The following is an 18,782-nucleotide window of genomic DNA, read 5'->3' as shown; positions in this document are numbered from 1 at the left end:
AGCTGGGCCAGGTTCCGGGGTGCAGTGTGTCCCTGGGGGGCTGCTTGTTCGCTGAAGCCCCACCAGCTCCAGCAGGAGAACAAGGATGGAGTGAGTGGGCCATGAGGGTGAACAAGCAGATGCTGGTATCCGGACTCAGTGAGTGGGAGACGGGAGCCTCTCTGGGCTGGGCAGGGGGGCTAGAAGAAGGGACCTGGTGGGGGTTATTGGGGGGGGCGAAATCAGAGAAGGGGAGATGAGGGGTGATCGAGGGGGCTAGGGGAGGATCAGGGAAGGGGAGATGAGAGATGATCAAGGGGGCTGGGGAGGGGAGCCGGGTGGGAGGGTGATTAGGAGGTTTAGGAGAAGGGAGCTGGGTGGGGGACAATCAGGACCTTCTTGCGTTGACTGTACTCACTCCAAGTCCCTAGTCCAGCAGAGGACCTGCCACTGATGGTGAGTACTATAATTATTCACCCGTATTTTATTTTAAATTTGTATTGCTGTATAAAATGACATTTTCAGTAGTGATACCAGTTTTAACAGGTATTTCACAGTAATTATTCCTGATTTTTTTTCTTAATACGTGTGTGTGGGGGGGTGTATATCTGTTATCGGAAAGACAAATTATAACGTTAAGATGGAGAGCTCATGGGTACTAAGCATTGTTTTCTTTCACACTCTTATACTAAAATAAGCTACAAACAGCTTGAAAGTTTTTAGTATGTTTTTATATACAACATGTTAGGCTGCAAGAATTCCAACCTCTGTAACAATTAAATTCATACTTAAAACTAGTGCAATAGCTATTTTTATATATCTCACTTTGCGTATTTTGAAAGGGTGAGTTTATGGATATATGTACTGTTTCAGCTCCATTGCAGACCACTGCTGCTATAGTTAACGGCTCTGTACCAGTTCTATTTTATACATCTCAGCCATTAGGATCTTACCTTTTAGGCACAGATATTTGCTCCAGGCTCCATTCTGGGACTGAAGAACCTGAGCCCAAATTATATTTTTGGTACAGGGTTTTTTTTGTTGTTGTTTTAAAGGCTTTCTCTGCTTTTAGAGGTTTGTAAATGCAAAACCAAGAGATAAATGAATTCATGTCTGGACTCTTCTATAAAAAACAAGTTTATTTTTTAAAAAATACGGAGCCCGAGTCTCATTTAAACGAAGGCCTTTTTTATGCAACTCAATCGGCATAAAGGGGCCTTGATTTGCGAGGAATTGATGGTTATGCCCATTGTAAGGGCTCACTTTACACAGTCAAAGCTGTGTAAAAGGGCCCTTCATGTTCGTCAGCCTGAGTCCCTAGATGTTTTCATGTCATTTGACCGTCATGTGGACTGGTACACAGGAGTCGCTACTTTTTAAATCAGTATCCTAGTAACAATTTCTGCCCTTGGATACTGATGTGTTCCCCCCTTTGAATTAAATGGGTGGAACAAGAATCTATCCACAGTCCAACTTTGACCCTTAATAATAGGCCTTTATACACCTATAGCTATTTGCCAAATCCATGGCCCCACCCTGTTCAGGCACCCCTGCCTGGAGACTAATAAAGATACTTATGAAAACTGAATTTACATGTTTATTCCACACCTATGCAAACATACCTAGGTAATGCTAAAGTAAAAACTTCATACATACAGGGGAAAGTATCTTTGAAGGGTAAGGAAGAGGGAATTCACAAGCACATACACCCAAGAGGCTCTCACAGCTGGGTGTACGTGCAACTGTCATTGTGTGTAATCTTCCGTGGGGTGGAGTGCCTGGGGTACTGCTGCAGGCCCAGAAGATATGTGGAGGCCAGTATAGGGAGGTCCTGGAATGCAGTTCTCTATGGGCTGCAGGGGGAGGCGAGCACGGATGTGTTCGGCCTGAAGTTCGATCAGAGACCGCAGCATGTCTGTCTGCTCCCGGAGCAACGTGATCATCTCTTGCTGCCCGTTCCTCCTGTCCTCGCTATCCCGCTGCATTTTGTCATTGATCATTATCCTCCAAGCCCGCTGCTCGCGCTCCGAAGCGCGGGAGGCTCGCAGGACCTCCTGAAACATGTCTTCCCTTGTCCTCTTCTTCCTCCTCCTCACCTGGCCCAGCCGCTCCTCTGGGGTGGGCGGAGAGGCCCTCAAGGCCGCATTTGCAGCTGCTAAAGAAACAATGGACAGAGGTACCATTGCCAGTGATTTACTCCCCTTGATCGAAACAAGTTACATGCACAACATGCTCACTTCCCCTTGGGGGTGGCAGCCCCACCCATGGCGAGTATGGCCGGGGGTGAGGTGGGAGTTGGGACAATAAGGAGGGGGTAGCACTGGGGCATCAGTACCAGCGGATAGGGCTATCGTACGGCAGACTGGCCCCATTTCCACAGGCGGTGGTGATGGTAGCTGATCTCTCACTCCTGAGGGAACAGCTCCTGGCTGCAGACCGGGTCGGTATGCTGCTAGCCTGCACACTGCAATGGTGCCTGATGAAGTAATTTCTGAGTTGGTGTGGCAAAGCGTCCTCCCATAGGGAAAGAAACAAGGCAGCCCTCCCAAGAAACCTTCGGCAGAGGATTGCAGAGTACCTCCCAGGAAAGTTTCCTAGAGATCTCTATGGAGGATTCACAGAACATCCTGGTGTGAACAAAAACTATTCTGCAGGGCCCCCCTCTGCCTAGTTGTACAGGGGAATGAGAAGCAGATAGCAACTGTACCCGTATGGGTTATTTCACTTCCTCTTCTAGCCTATGAAAAAAAGCTGTACCTGAGCAGATGTGTCTCTGCAGTATTGAAGTAAACTGAGTACTTACCAGAGGTTCCCTCCCCTGCATCAGGCTCACCGGGGCTGGACTGCTGGGACTGGCTAGACTGCTCAGGAGTCAAAAAGAAGTCCTGGCTCGCCACGCCACCAGATCCCCCTGTCGCCTGTCCCCCATACTCCTCCTCTTCCTCGTCCTCCTCTTCCTTGATCATCACCTCGATCTCAGGGCTCACCCCGGTGGCCTGTGACTCCAGGTCCCCCAAAGTATCCACAGGATGCTTGGCGGTGGAGCTGGAGTCGCTGTCGAGGATGGCGTGCAGCTCCTTGTAGAAGCGGCACGTCTGCGGCTCCGCACCGGAGCGGCTATTTGCCTCCTTTGCCTTCTGGTACGCCTGCCGCAGCTCCTTGATTTTCACGCGGCACTGCTGCGGGTCCCTGTCATAGCCCTTCTCCTCCATGCCCCGAGCAATCTGGCTGTACACGTCGAAGTTCCGACGGCTGTTTCGGAGCTGTGCCTGCACGTCCCCCTGTCCCCACAGGCCCAGGAGATCCACCACCTCCGGCGTGCTCCAGGCAGGAGCCCGTCTGCCGCGTGGAGCAGGCATGCTGAGCTGGGAAGTTGCTAGGTGAGCTCTCCACGCTGAGCAAACAGGAAGAGCAATTTCAAAAATTCCCAGGCTTTAAAAGGGGAGGGGTACATACCTGGCTGCCAAGCAGCGGAGTTCAAAATGGTGACCAGAGAAGTCACTGTGGGACACCTCCTGGAGGCCACTGAAGTTGACATAAGCAATGCAGTGTTTACACTGACACTGTGTCACCCTAAGTGCTATGCCTCTTGGTGAGGTGGATTTATTAGGCTGGCGTAGTGGGTGAGTTAAAGCAGCGGGAAGAACACTGTATTGTAGACATCTCCGTAGTGAGGAAGCTTATGTCGACCTAACTCTGTAGCATATGCAAAGCCTCAGAAACTGGGTTCTACCTCCACATCCCATCCAAACACTCGTAGGGAAGTAAAGTCAGGGAGGAAACTCCTGACAGCTAACGGGATGGGTGGGAAGCCATGACTGATATTTGCCCTGATGCCACAAAACCTGCCGACTGCAGCCGTGACCTGGGTGGGACGGGGCAGAACTGGGGGCTCTTGCTCACAGCACATTTCTGGGAGTCGAGGCTTTTTCCTTCACTCACCAGATGGTTTCCCTGTCAGTTGCACGGACTCCTCACCTGTTTGGGTGCCTCTCAGGATCTCCCTTTCCTTGGAGGCCTGGAGATCCCACGGTTCTTCCCCTCGTTCCAACTCAGTGATCAGGTCAGGTTTGGGAACGGGGAATCCTGTGCAGGGGATAAAATCAGGCAAGATCAGGCCGCGTGGAGTCTTAGTAGAGTATCTGTCACAAGGAACATTCCCTGAGATTAACCTGACCCTACATGGGACTGTGGTAACTCCGACTCCTTGGGAGCAGCAGATATCTGGGGGCAGGGGGTGTTGTCACACCCTCACTAGGAGTTCTCAGGCTAGGTGCAACTCTGGGGGACTTGCTGACACACACACACAGCTAAGATGTTAAACTTCTACCTATTTCCAAGCCTGCAGCATCGAGAGCCCTTCCCATGGATGGAGCTAGTCCCAGGAAGGAAGGTGAATGGTGTGTGAAGGAGAAATAATACAGGCAGGACAATACGCTGCTTCTGGCCCCTTGAAAGCTGGGGAGATGGAGATGAATTAGCCTGTCCATTAGGTTTGACTCCCCTGTTCCCTTCAAGGGGAGCTGGAGATGAAAGTGTCTCTTACACTGGAGCTGTGGACTATGCGACCCATTCTCCCCAAATCCAACTGAGCAAGGAAGAACCTGACCAGATTCAGACACGCAGACCCCACGGCTTCTAATAGCTGAGGGTACAGGAATCCCTTACCCAGCAAGGTCACAGTTTCATAATTCTCCTGCATGATGTCCCTGTAAAGGGCTCTCTGCCCAGACTCCAGCAGAGCCCTCTGCCCCTTACTGAATTACACAGCCACCTCCTTGAAGGTCACCGAACCCTGAAACAACATCAGTTTCCCCACTCAGTGCCTGCCAACTAATCCTGTCCCAAGCAGAGGACAAGGACAGGAATCCCAAGACCTTCATATTTCATGGTAGCCTCTGACTAGTGGGTTCAGGCTTCAGCACTGAGAATCTGGTCAGTTTTCCCAGCCCTGTCCATGGGGGTGTTTCCTAGGGTTACCATACGCCTGGGTTTTCCCAGACATGACCTCTTTTTTGGACCTCTGATCTCCATCCGGGCAGATTTTTGAAATATGAACAAATATCCGTGATTTTTCCTTGCTCATCCTGTTTCCAGCACTGAATCTGGACGAACTGCTATTCCTGGCGTACGCTAACAGCGGCATGTGTGTTCACTGGTTTTCTCATCCTTACTTCTGTGCTGCTGCTGGCAGTGGCACTGCCTTCAGAGTTAGTGGACAGCAGCGACTGCTGGCAGGGCACCCAGCCCTGAAAGCAGTGCCGCAACCAGCAGCAGTCCAAAAATAAGGGTGGCATGATATTGACTACTGAGTTGTTGAAAGGGATCCTGCTTGTGCAGCTCAACTTCAGGCACACATCTGGCAAAGACATTCATGGCTACTTGCTGAGCAATCAACCACTGCTGAGAAAGGTACACTCTACAGAGACACATGCATGGGCACAACAGGAAGACACGCAGTAGGAAAGGACTGACTGCATGCAAAGAGGTACATTTAAATTTGATTTACATTTATTTTTGAGGCCATTACGCTTGTTATTTATAAATGTTAGATATTCAAAGTGGAAAGAAACTGTACAGTAAAAACAGAACTCCCTCCACCCCCATTTGGGAACTTGAAATATAGTAACCACAGTGTTTCCTCTTTCAGAAATGGGGGAAATGTTCACTCCCTGCCAATGGGCCTGTTCTGAAAATCAGGCCCAAGCTGAACATGTCCCAGCACTTTATCACAGCGTGTCCCCTCCCTGCCTCCCACTGTGTATTTCCTGCCCCTCCCCCTCCACAACAACCCCCCTGCAGCTTCCTGAAAATCCCCTACCTGAGCTGGCTCCACCACAGCCACTTCCCTTCCCTGTTTCCTAGGAGGATGGGACGATTAGAAGCGAAACGTGGACGTGATTCCTCAGCCTGTCAGGGCGAGAGGGGAGGTTGCAGAAGAGGTTTGAGTCCATTTCACACCCTGATTCCCCCCAGGCTCTTTCCCTGGAGACAGACGCTCTGGATTCTGCCATGCTGGAGAAACACTTAGCCTAAAAAACCCTCTGTCACTTTATTACAACACAGACCCGGCCCCTCCCACCAGCACTGAACCCACCAGGAGACTTTTAACCCCCCTTCCCCCCCACCATGGACAGAGTCTCTAAGACAAATGCTAGAAAAGAGCAGAATCAAAGGAGCCACTTTGGGAGGTTCCCCCCAACATTGGCCCCAAAGGCAGCAGCGTACCCCCAACACCGTGGGGACTTGGCCGGGGCAAAACCTGGCTTCTCCTCTGTCAGCTCTTCTCCTTGTGCCCAAGAGAGTCAGTCTGCCCAGGGGGATGCAGGGAATGGATCCAGGCAGGGCTGGGAAACTCCCTCCCCACTTCTTGCTCCTGCTGCTCCTTTTGGTCTCACCATTCACCTTCCAGTCTCCTTCCCTCTGCCTGGGAGAACTGGGGACTGTCCCGTTCCCATGGGCATTGGCTCTCCTATCTGAGAGTGGGCACGGGTCTGAGGGCAGCAGCTCTGGGAGCCACAGACATATAGGGAGCCTCTTCCCTTCCAGTACAAACCCACCAGCAGAGAGTCACTTTCCTGCCCGGACCCAGCCCTTTCCCCCAGATCTCTCTCCTCACCTGCAGGCTCCGGCGCCGATGTTGGCAGAGCCCAGGACTGCCCCAGGGTGCTAGTTCCAGGCACTGCGGAAAGTCCGCACCTGGGCTGGGCACAGAGGGAGCTATAAAATGACAGTCGCTCCCTGACACAGACCCCTGCTGGGGTGGGGGAGCAGCTGCTCAGTCTAGGCTCCCAGATCACAAGGAAGGAGGCAGCAGCATCTAGTATTTTCCCCAGGAATTGAAATTTGGGGGGTATTCAAGTTTACAGGAAGGATGAAGGCCAAGGGGTGAGACTGTGAGGGCAAAGGTGGACTGATCGTGAAACATATTTTTCATTTTATTAGATTTAACTCATGTTGTAAAAATCAAACAAATAAAAATTGGCTACTCAAGCCTTCTATGAAGCACAACATCTACATCCTTCTTCGTTTCTTGCTATAATTGTGCACAAGTCTGTTAATTAACTTCTTGAATGCAATGCGTTCATCTTTGGTGGCTTCTTGTGTGGACGGATCTTCCAGGCCTTCAAGTGATATGCTCATTAGTTTATTCACATGATCAGGCAGAAGGCGACTGCTTCAGAACATAAAATTCTATTCTATGATGAAAAAGAACCCTCATCTGTAGCTGTTGTGACAGGGAGTAGCAAAAGATTAATACTTCTTTCATCCCAAGAAACATAACACAAAGATCAGGTCAAGCCACTAGTGATGATAAAAAAAGAAGTTGAAGTGAAATCTTCATTCATTCGTCATATGACATTCCATTCTGTGTTCAAATTCTCTATTCTGTCCTGATCGCATCTCAGCCCCATTTCTGGTAGTGCCTCACTCCACTCAACTGTCAGTGTTTTATAAGATAGGCATCTGTAAAAGGTTGAGTGGAATCCAGAAGTCTCTGTTGTAGATTTGTAAGAATCAAGTCTGTGCACTTTTTCAGCTGGCTTAACAAATACTACTACTCCTCTTCACTTAAGGATTCAACATAAGTGCCTTCATTAGTCAACTTCTGGACTGAAGTCTTTGCTTCTTTCAGTACATTTTCAATGGATCTCTCTGACTGATCCTAGTATAGCTTCTATTGCTGGACAAAGATCTACTGCTGTTGTAGCAGATGCCTGGATGACATTGTTTAATGACCCAAGTGGTTTTAACAGTAGACTTACAAGAGAGAGAACGGTGATTGTCTTCTCTGAACGTAGCAGCAAAAGTAGTCCACCCGCCTCGCTACTTAGATCCATCCCATTGTGGTAGATGCTTTCCAAAGCCAGTAATAATGGTTGAAGTAATTTTAAGACAACAGCCAAGGATCACTCATGAGAAAACCAGTGGGATTTCCCAGGTTGGACTAATCTGAGCTTCAGTCCCGGAGCATCTTCTAGTTATTTCAAGACGTTCAGTATTTTTGGACTCTTGTTGAAAAAGAGTATAACAAAGACATTAAATTTATGGCTTTTAAAATGTCTTTTGAAGATTCTGCAGCTCGCACTAGTGCTAGTTGAGTAGATCGTAGAATCACTGGTCTGGAAGGAACCTCAAGAGGTCATCTAGTCCAGTCCCCTGCATTCAAGGCAGGACTAGAGTATTATCTAGACTATTCCTGACAGTTGTTTGTCTAACCTCCTCTTCAAAACCTCCAGTGAAGGTGATTCTACAACCTCTCTAGGCAATTTATTCCAGAGCTTAACTACCCCAGCAGTTAGGAAGTTTTCCTTATGTGCAACCTAAAACTTCCCTTGCTGCAATTTCAGCCCATTGTTTTTTATATTATCCTCAGAGGTTAAGAACAACATTTTTGTCACCCGCCTCCTTTAACAACCTTTTATGTACTTGAAAACTGTTATGTCCCCTCTCAGTCTTCTCTTTTCCAGACTAAACAAACCCAGGTTTTTCAATCTTCCTTCACAGGTCATGTTTTCTAGACCTTTAATCATTTTTTTGCCTCTCTCTGAACTTTCTCCAATTTGTCTACATTTTTCCTGAAATGTGGTGCCCAGAACTGGACACAATACTCCAGCTGAGGCCATATCAGTACAAAATAGAGCAGAAGAATGTCTTCTGTCTTGCTTACAATACTTGTGCTTATACATCCCAGAATATTTGCTTTTTTTGCAATAGTGTTACACTGTTGACTCATACTTAGCTTGTGATCCCCTATGAACCCCAGATCACTTTCCACAGTACTCCTTCCTAAGCAGTCATTTCCCATTTTGTATGTGTGCAATTGATTATTCCTTCACAAATGGAGTACTTTGCATTGATCCTTATTGAATTTCATCCTATTTACTTCAGACCATTTCTCCAAATTTTCCAGATCATTTTGAATTTTAATCCTATCCTCCAAAGCACTTGCAACTGCACCCAGCTTGGTATGGTCTGCAAACTTTATAAGTGCACTCTCTATGCCCTTATCTATATCACTGATTATGTTCGAACAAAACCAGACCCAGGAGCAATCCCTGTGGAACCCTGCTCGATATACCCTTCCAGCTTGACTGTGAACCACTGATAACTACTCTCTGGGAACAATTATCCAACCAGTTATGCACCCACCCTATAGAAGTTCCATCTCAGTTGTATTTCCCTAGTTTGTTTATGAGAAGGTCATAACAAAAGCCTTACTAAAGTCAAGATATACCAACTACCACTTTCCCCCTATCCACAGGGCTTGTTATCCTGTTTAAAAAAAGCTATTAGGTTGGTTTGACATGCTTTGTTCTTGAAAAATCCACGTTGTTACTTATTTATTATCTCCTAGTTGTTTTCAAATTGATTCCTTAATTATTTGCTCCATTATCTTTCTGGGTACTGAAGATAAGATGGCCTCTGCAGTGTGTATAGAAAAGCTTAGGGATACACTTTTCTCTGAGCAAAGCTCGTACTCCACCATGTCTTCCAGGGAAGTTTGCAGCTCCATCAAATGCACAAGCAGGCATCAGTTTGGGGTCCAATTGACAAGCATTTAACTCTTCTAAGATGTGAGTTGTCACAGATGCAGCCAATGTGTCTTCTATAACCTGAACATCTAGAAATGTATCTACTGGGCTACCACTAACCTGATAATGTAAACAATGACTTAATACCCATTTGCACGGGTGCATTCATCAGCCACGTATGCAAATGTTTTAAGGTGATGAAAGAGTTCATTTTTTCCAATGAGAGTCTTTCACTGTTGCACTGCATGCTTCTAACCAGTCAGTTGAGTTTCTAGCAGAAAGACAGCGAGCATCTGACAGTCTTGTTTTGGAACCAGTGTCCAATTTCAGGGTTAACACCTGACAATGCACTTAACACTGGCCTCCAGCTTGTAGTGTGTGTTATCTCTTGCTTAAACAGGAAGTATGGAGTGGCAGCCTTGTTTGTTCGCATGAACCACATTGTGTCTCCACATTCTTAACAGCCTCATCAAGTACGTCTAAAACTGGCTTTGACGGTGACCGACAAACATCGGAATTTAGGTTGTGGAGACACTGTTTCTTCATTAGGTAGCTGTATTTGTGCTTCAGGCTGTTTGGATGTTGAAACGCCACTTGACCCTTCAGGTGACATGTTGATATATTCTTGGTATGTTGGTCATCTTGGTTGGTTTGACCACTTAAGTGGGTGATGGGAGAGTTGGGGGCAGTGGGAGGGAGTGTAGGGAAATCCCTGGAAGCATCTGATCCAGGAAGCTCAACTAACTCTAGGGCTCTAATATCATGAGCAGAGAAAGGGTATGTCCACACTACCCATGTTACAGCGCAGCAGTGCTGTGACGTGGGCAGTATAGATTTGCTTTATCACCGGGGAGAGCTGTTCCGGCGATTAAAAAAAACCCCACCCCTAACAAGCGGTGGTAGCTTTATTGCCAGGAGTGCGGCTCCTGGCGATAAAGCACAGTCTATACTGGCGCTTTTCAGCGCTAAAACTTTTGTCGCTCGTGGGGGTGTTTTTTCACACCCCTGAATGAAAAGTTTTAGCACTGAAAGCGGCAGTGTAGACACAGACACCAGCTTCCTCTGCCTTAGGGTATGTCTTCACTGGCAACGTTAAAGAGCTGCTGCGGCAGTGCTTTAACGTGGCTTGGTTAGTCGCGGAATAGACTATCCACAAGGGGCGTAGCTCCCAGCGCTGGTGCACTGTCTGTACTGGCATGTCACAGCGCTAAAATCTGCGGCGCTTGGGGTGGTGATTTTTCACACCCATGAGCGAGAAAGTTGCAGCGTTGTAAAGTGCAAGTGTAGACAAGCCCTTAACAATAACCAGCTTTCCCCCCTCCACCCTCTTATGACTGAGCCTCCCTGAGTCGGGGTTGTCCTGGCAGCCCCCATGGACAGTTCAGCAGCTGCAGATGTCATTTGCCCACCTGGACTCGCACCAGAACAGAACCAGTTTGAACTGATATTTTTAACTGAACTGGAACCAGACTTAAACCCTCATTTTTCCTCTTACTCAGTGAATCTGAATCGAACCGGGGGGGGGGGGGAGGGATGGGGAAAATGGTTGCCAGTTAAAATAAAGTTTCAGCAATTTTTCAGCTCAATAATTGACAAAAATGAAAGAAAAGCTATGCTGATCTTCCTTTCATTATAAAAACAAAACAACACACTGGCATGTGATCGCTACCAGAATGGCATGCCTCAGTAGAAGAAGAGAAGGGGGCAGCCAACAGGAGCAGGGAGGGAGATGAGAGAAGTGGGGGCTCCCTGGTCCCAGAAGTTAACAATAACTCTTCAGGCCCAAGGAGAAAGGCTGTTCAACTCTTGTTCCTCGTAGACAGGACTTCTCTCACCCCCTGGTGCAGCTCCTTCCTCCAATTGCCCCACCTGACACAGGCCCCAGGCCTAGGGTGACCAGACAGCAAGTGTGAAAAATCAGGACGGGGGTGGGGAGTAATAGAAGCCTATTTAAGAAAAAGACCCAAAAATCACGACTGTCCCTATAAAATCGGGACATCTGGTCACGCTACCCAGGCCCCAAATTCAGTTCCCCACTGAAGCAAGCTGCCGGGGCCCCCCTTCTGGGGCACTGCCTAGTAACCAAACCATTTTGGGGTGTATTGAACCAGGAACTGAACACACCAACTGTCAGTGAACCAAACCCCAGTTACACCCCTTGCGGCTCGCAGTGACTCTGGTTTGATACTGAATCCTGTGCAGAAATCAGACCAGCCCCTGTTCGGTCCTGTCAACTCAGGAGTCAGACACCCCCCAACCAATAATGAGATTGTCTTTAAACTGGAAACAGAGTGTGGAGTGGGGGGGGGGGGAGATAAGAGGGTTGATGTGGATATTTACCTTGTAAATTTTCAGCCCTTCTAGGAAGTCTCCTGCCCACCAACCCCTCGGTTTGTTTGACCACGGGTGGAGGGGGGGGGCCGCGGGGGAAACCCACTGGCTGCTGGGTGAAGCAGCTCGTCAATCTCTCCTACCCCATGGGGCAGGGGAGCTGCCTTGTGTCCCCGCCCCAGCCTCCTCTTGCTCTGAGTCTCCCTCCAGCTTCCCCACATCCCCCCTTCCCCTCGCAGTGACCCCCCTCACATCTTCCCTCCATTCCAGCCTCGTTCCGCTCCGCCCCCCGAATCGCCCCCATCCTCCCTTCAGTGCAACCACCGCCCCCTGCCCACATCCTGCCCCCGCCTCCCTGTTCCCCTCACCCACACCCCACGGGTCGCTCCCCCCCGCCCTGCACACAATGGGACTTGGGGGCCATCTTCCCTAGATACACAACACAGGGACTCGCAGCCAGCTCCGCGGGGAGCAGCCCGGGGCCAAACCTCCCCCTGCAGCCCGGGGGTGCCGGGGGGGGCGGGTCTCTCTCACCTTCCCTCCGAGCGGGGCCCCCGGGGCAGGGGCCGGGCCGGGCTGGGGGCTCTGCCCTGGGAGAGGCTCCTGGGGGGGAGCAGCGGGAAGGGCCCTGCTGGAGATTCCCCTCTCCCGGCTGCAGCCAGGGCTCCGGGCTCCCAGCACCAGCCGCCCCCCGGGGCTCGGGGATCTCGCCAGGACCCAGCGGCCGCGACTCACCCCAAAGCCCGGGCCGGAGCAGGCCTGGCAGGAGGCGGGGCATCCCTGAGCCAACCATTCCGAAGACTCCGTGGGGCCAGCTCATCCAAAGAAATACACTGAGCCTCTCTCCGCTGTCTGATTGGCGCTCTCACCTGCCTATCACACTTCCCTGCTCTCTGATTGGTATTCCAGGGAACGCCCCGCCTTCTCTTTATTACACTTCAGCCAGCCCAGACGGGTGGGAGGGGGCTTCCGCCCGAGGAGGATGTTTAAAGGTGCGTTCGTCCCTGATCGATGATTGGCCCAACGCGAAGAGCAAAGGGGGCTGTGATTGGAGGTCAGACCAGGTTACCCCCCCCCCTTCCTTTGTTATGCTAGGCCTGGGTCACGTGAGTGGGAGTGTCTTGGATCCTTCCCATATCAGCCTGGGATGATGGTCGGGATCTGCCCCAGGCCAGCAGCGTCAGAGCGGTGGGGTGGCAGGTTTGGAGGGGTGGCTATGGGGGAGGCCAATAAGGCAAATTTTGGGGGTGGCCATGGCTCCCACAAGCCCCCTCTGCCAGCGAAGCAAAAAATCCGTGGGTTGGGGTAAAGGGAAACAAGCTAAAGCCAAGAGGCCATGACTATAAAGCTCACCTTTACTAAGTGCTGTTTGTATTTGCAGGCACGTCCCAGCCCTTTTTGCTGACCAAGCCAGTGTGTTCCCAGCCCTAGAAGGCAATCAAATATTGCATGTATGTCTTTGCTGCCCGTTTTACAAATAAGTTAAAAAGAAGTTGTGTAAGATCACTGAAATCAAACTATCAGAGGGGTAGCCGTGTTAGTCTGGAACTGTAAAAGCAGCAAAGAATTCTGTAGCACCTTATAGACTAACAGACGTTTGGGAGCATGAGCTTTCGTGGGTGAATACCCACTTCATCGGCTGCTGCTTTGAAATCAAAATGGGGAGTAGGATCATGGTCTCCAACAGGGAAGCCCCAGGTCTTAGCTAGTCAGCTCCACTGTCTTTAGTCTGAAAGCATCAGATATGTGTGTTTTGGTTCTCCTGTCACTAGCTGCTAGACTATACTGGAGCTGGGAGTCCTTATGACAAATGTTCTACTGCTGACTAGCAAATACTTGTCTAACCCACTGGCAAAGTGGCAGCTGGTCCACACACAGATATTCCCATAGCTGAAGTGGGGGGCATTCAGGGGGGATGTGCACAGACATGATTCAAATCCTGTAGCAGAACTATGGAGGGGAACTTTGTAGTTCAGTGTGGTTTGCGTTTATTTTGTTTTTCTTTCTTGTTTTTGGAGTTCTTTAAAAAAATCTTTGTTTGTGGGAACCCAGATGACTGGGCTTGGGTTGCCAGAGGCTGTGGATTTTGCAGCCCATTTCATGATAGAGGCAGGTAGTGGGGAGGTGCCTTATACCTGGAAGTGTCATACTTTTCACCCATCTTGTTTTAAGAGTGTTATCATGGGCAATGGAAAACAGATGTCCCCAGTACTGGGGCTGCAGCTGAGTCCTTGAGATATTTATGGCTCATTGGAAGGGAGACAGTGATTGGTGGGTCTCTGGAGATTTAATAAAGGACATAGTTAATGAACTGATCTGTTCCCCTTTGAAATCAGTGGAAAGATTCCCAATCACTTCAAAGGGGTTTGGATCAATCCCTAAGTGACTTGGTCAGTCACCCAGAGTGAAATTGACTCTCTACAGATAAAGCAAAGGGGCGGGGGTTAGGAAAGTGAAATCCACCCCCATCCTGAGACCAGGACATAGGACTCCAGCATTAGAAGGCTGAATACAGCCCTTCTGCATCACTTGGTGGTGCTGGATTCCCCTTCCATGGGGCACAGGCTGCTTCCAGGTTCGGGGTTAAGTTAGGATGAGGGTTGCACTGGCTCCCCAGGCTGTGAGGGGGTTTCACCCAGAGGGGCAGAGCAGGAACTAGCACCCAGGGGATCCTTCATCCTGTGCTCAGGTCGATACAGCACAATTCCTCCTGAACAGAGCACAGACTCTGCTTAACCACAGGCCCAAGGGAGATGGGAGAGCTCATTAGGAACTGTACTGCCTGAATGTGCTAGAAACGCCTCAGTAGTTATAGGCTCCCTGGCAGTTAGTCAGTCCAGAAGTTGCCTTTTTAGTCAAGTCTTTCAACTTATATCCTAAGCAATAAATTGTCTCATCTGAGTGTCTGGGTCCATCTGTGCTCAGTGATTTTACCTCCTAATGACTTTAATCAGCAGGTGAATGGCCCCTTTTGTGCTGCAGCTGGTGCAGTGAGTGTGAAAGAGCAAAGATTGTATTCAGAGTTATCGTATGATGGTCCTGGTATGAAGGGTAAATATCAGCCTCTGTTATATCGGAAGGACAGAACAGGTCGTGCAGGGGGAGGAGTGGCACTATATGTGAAAGAAAGTGTAGATTCAAATGAAGTAAAAATCTTAAGCGAATCCACATGTTCCATAGAGTCTCTATGGATAGAAATTTCATGCTCTAGTAAAAATATAACATTAGGGATCTATTATCGACCACCTGACCAGGACAGTAATAGTGATGATGAAATGCTAAGGGAAATTAGAGAGGCTATCAAAATTAAGAACCCAATAATAGTGGGGGATTTCAATTATCCCCATATTGACTGGGAACACTTCACTTCAGGACGAAATGCAGAGAAAATTTCTCGATACTTTAAATGACTGCTTCATGGAGCAGCTGGTACGGGAACCCACAAGGGGAGAGGCAACTCTAGATTTAATCCTGAGTGGAGCGCAGGAGCTGGTCCAAGAGGTAAACTCTTGAGCAATAGTCAACATGGTTTCTGTAAAGGGAAATCGTGTCTAATCTATTAGAGTTCTTTGAAGGGGTCAACAAACATGTGGACAAGGGGGATCCGGTGGACATAGTGTACTTAGATTTCCAGAAAGCCTTTGACAAGGTCCCTCACCAAAGGCTCTTACGTAAACTAAGCTGTCATGGGATAAAAGGGAAGGTTCTTTCATGGATTGAGAACTGGTTAAAGGAAAGGAAAAAAGGGTAGGAATTAATGGTAAATTCTCAGAATGGAGAGGGGTAACTAGTGGTGTTCCCCAAGGGTCAGTCCTCGTACCAATCCTATTCAATTTATTCATAAATGATCTGGAGAAAGGGGTAAACAGTGAGGTGGCTAAGTTTGCAGATAATACTAAACTACTCAAGATAGTTAAGACCAAAGCAGATTGTGAAGAACTTCAAAAAGATCTCACAAAACTAAGTGATTGGGCAACAAAATGGCAAATGAAATTTAATGTGGATAACTGTAAAGTAATGCACATTGGAAAAAATAACCCCAACTATACATACAACATGATGGGAGCTAATTTAGCTACAACGAGTCAGGAAAAATATCTTGGCGTCATTGTGGATAGTTCTCTGAAGATGTCCACGCAGTGTGCAGAGGCGGTCAAAAAAGCAAACAGGATGTTAGGAATCATTAAAAAGGGGATAGAAAATAAGACTGAGAATATATCATTGCCCTTATATAAATCCATGGTACGCCCACATCTCGAATACTGTGTACAGATGTGGTCTCCTCACCTCAAAAAAGATATTCTAGCACTAGAAAAGGTTCAGAAAAGGGCAACTAAAATGATTAGGGGTTTAGAGAGGGTCCCATACAAGGAAAGATTAAAGAGGCTAGGACTCTTCAGCTTGGAAAAGAGAAGACTAAGGGGGGATATGATAGAGGTATATACAATCATGAGTGATGTTGAGAAAGTGGATAAGGAAAAGTTATTTACTTATTCCCATAATACAAAAACTAGGGGTCACCAAATGAAATTAATAGGCAGCAGGTTTAAAACAAATAAAAGGAAGTTCTTCTTCACGCAGCGCACAGTCAACTTGTGGAACTCCTTACCTGAGGAGGTTGTGAAGGCTAGGACTATAACAATGTTTAAAAGGGGACTGGATAAATTCATGGTGGCTAAGTCCATAAATGGCTATTAGCCAGGATGGGTAAGAATGGTGTCCCTAACCTCTGTTCGTCAGAGGATGGAGATGGATGGCAGGAGAGAGATCACTTGATCGTTGCCTGTTAGGTTCACTCCCTCTGGGGCACCTGGCATTGGCCACTGTCGGTAGACAGATACTGGGCTAGATGGACCTTTGGTCTGACCCAGTACGTCCTTTCTTATGTTCTTATATAAACAGAGTGATATTCTATCTGGGGTCTCATTGCCAGGAGGATCAGCCTCACCCCCAGTTTAGGGGGAACAGACCCAAGAGTTATTTTATTATGCTGTCCTTCCCAGAGAGTTTCTGCTGCTTTTCTTCATGGCTGTATTCATTTCCTCTTCCCCACATCCAGGGGTGAGCTGCAGCCGGTTCGCACGTGTTCGCGCGAACCCGTTGTTAAATTTAGCAGCCATTTTAGAACCGGTTGTTAAGGGCTGCTAAATTTAACAAAAGTTCCGGCCCAAACTCACTTCCCGCTCCTCTCCTCCTCCGCCCCCTTCTTCTCCCCCTCCCCTGCTTCCCGCGAATCAGATGTTCGCGGGAAGCCTGAACAAGCTGCATGGAGGCAGGTAAGCTGGGGCGCGGAGGGGGAGGGGAGGTGCGGCTGGCTCAGCAGCTCCCAGTCCCAGACCGCGGCTCCCTCCAGCCCAGCGCCGGCCCGGGGAGTCGGGCCGAGCGGCTGGACCCCGGTGCCGGCCCGGGAGTCGGGCGGCGGCTGCCGCCGGCGGCTGGGCCCGTGCCGGCCCGGGAGTCGGGCCGAGCGGCTGGGCCCGTGCCGGCCGGGAGTCGGGCGGCGGCTGGGCGGTGCCGGCCGGGAGTCGGGCCGGCGGCTGGGCCCGGTGCCGCCCGGGAGTCGGGCCGAGCGGCTGGGCGGTGCCGCCCGGGAGTCGGGCCGGCTGCCGCCGAGCGGTGCCTGCTCTGGTCGGCCGGGCTCGGGAGTTGGGCCTTGGCGCCGGTCGTGGTCCTGGCAGAGTGGACCCGGTCCCCAAGCAGTGTGGTAAGGGGGCAGGGAGGGTGGGTTGTGGGGTGGATAGGGGTCAGGGCAGTCAGAGGGCAGGGAACAGGGGGATTGAATGGGGGCAAGGGTCCCGGGGAGCAGTCAGGAAAGAGCAGGGTTGGATGAGGTGGTGGGGGCACTCAGGGACAGAGAGAAGGGGTAGTTGTATGGGGTAGGGGTTCTGGGGGGCCATTGAGAATGAGAGGAGGGGTTGGGTGGGGCGGCAAGGGGCAGTCAGGGGACAGGGAAGGGGGGGATGGGTCAGGGGTCTCGGAGTGTGTGTGTCAAGGAACATGAGGGGTTGGATGGGGCACGACCCCCCCCCCGGAGGGGGGGGGAAGGAGGGAACCCGTTGTTAAAATTTTGGAGGGAGGAGGGAACCGGTTGTTAAAAATTAGGTAGCTCAGCACTGCCCACATCCATTATTTTAAGCCAACAGAAGTGACATCCAGGAGCGGTGGGGAGGAGACTGGGGAGATGAAGTCCTCGGTCTGGGCCATTTGCAGCTCTTGGTGCCAATGTCATGATTCCCAGAATGCTTTGAACAGCAGCAGCATTGGCGGGGAGAGGTCTCTGCACCCGATGCACAGAAAAAAGGAAAAACAAATTTGGGGCAGATACTGAGCTGGAAACTCCATCAAAGAAAATGAAAAGGGGCAAAATGGAGGAGGAGCATTGGGAAGAGGGTGAGAATTGCACCTGCTGACTGCAACTGCCGCCTCCTCTCCACCTGGCCTCCGCTCCCTTTAGACCCTGGCTCACTCTGGTGCCTGTTCGTGGCCTGGCTACTACTCCTGTTCCCTTGCCAGCATCACTACTTCTAGCAAAGTCCTGGCACTCTGCAGGGGGCAGCCAGCACCAGGGCTCCTACACCCATACAAGGTCCAGGATAAACAGAGAACTCCCGTCTGCCAGGCTCTCTGGCCATTTGTCCATTTCAGCTGCAGGAGGGGATTGGGGGCCTGGGGAGAGCCTGGGGAGCAGCTTCCTGGAACCAGAAAGGGAAGTTGCCGATTGTGGGAAGGAAGCACTGACTAGAGGTGCTCTTGGGGATGCAGGTAGTTACACAGGCTGCTCTGTAACTGGCCACATCTCCAGGACTTAGCAGTTGGCTGCGATCCACTGAAGTCAATGGACCCACACTCATTGCACCAGCTGAGAAACAGGTTCAGTGTTACTGCTATTGCATCACACTGGCTACCTTGTTGCAGCTATGTACGGTGAACTGGCCA

The 18,782-nt window shown here is 49.9% G+C and overlaps 1 protein-coding gene across 1 annotated transcript; it reads right to left on the bottom strand.

Moving 5' to 3' along the window:
• Positions 1-301: 301 nt before the first annotated feature.
• On the bottom strand, positions 302-7,820 carry LOC120392977 (zinc finger and SCAN domain-containing protein 20-like). Its single transcript, XM_039517628.1, has 5 exons — positions 7,746-7,820; positions 5,801-5,840; positions 3,958-4,065; positions 2,783-3,373; positions 302-2,134 (listed from the first exon to the last, which is right to left on the bottom strand). Exons 1-5 carry the CDS (start codon positions 7,818-7,820, stop codon positions 1,725-1,727), a joined length of 1,224 nt encoding a protein of 407 aa, XP_039373562.1. The 3' UTR covers positions 302-1,724.
• Between the last annotated feature and the right edge of the window lie 10,962 nt (positions 7,821-18,782).

The sequence above is a fragment of the Mauremys reevesii genome, unplaced genomic scaffold (assembly GCF_016161935.1).
Source record: "Mauremys reevesii isolate NIE-2019 unplaced genomic scaffold, ASM1616193v1 Contig13, whole genome shotgun sequence".
Lineage (NCBI taxonomy): Eukaryota > Metazoa > Chordata > Testudines > Geoemydidae > Mauremys > Mauremys reevesii.
The sequence above is the reverse complement of the archived record's forward strand: the minus strand, read 5'-3'. Positions and strand labels throughout refer to the sequence as shown.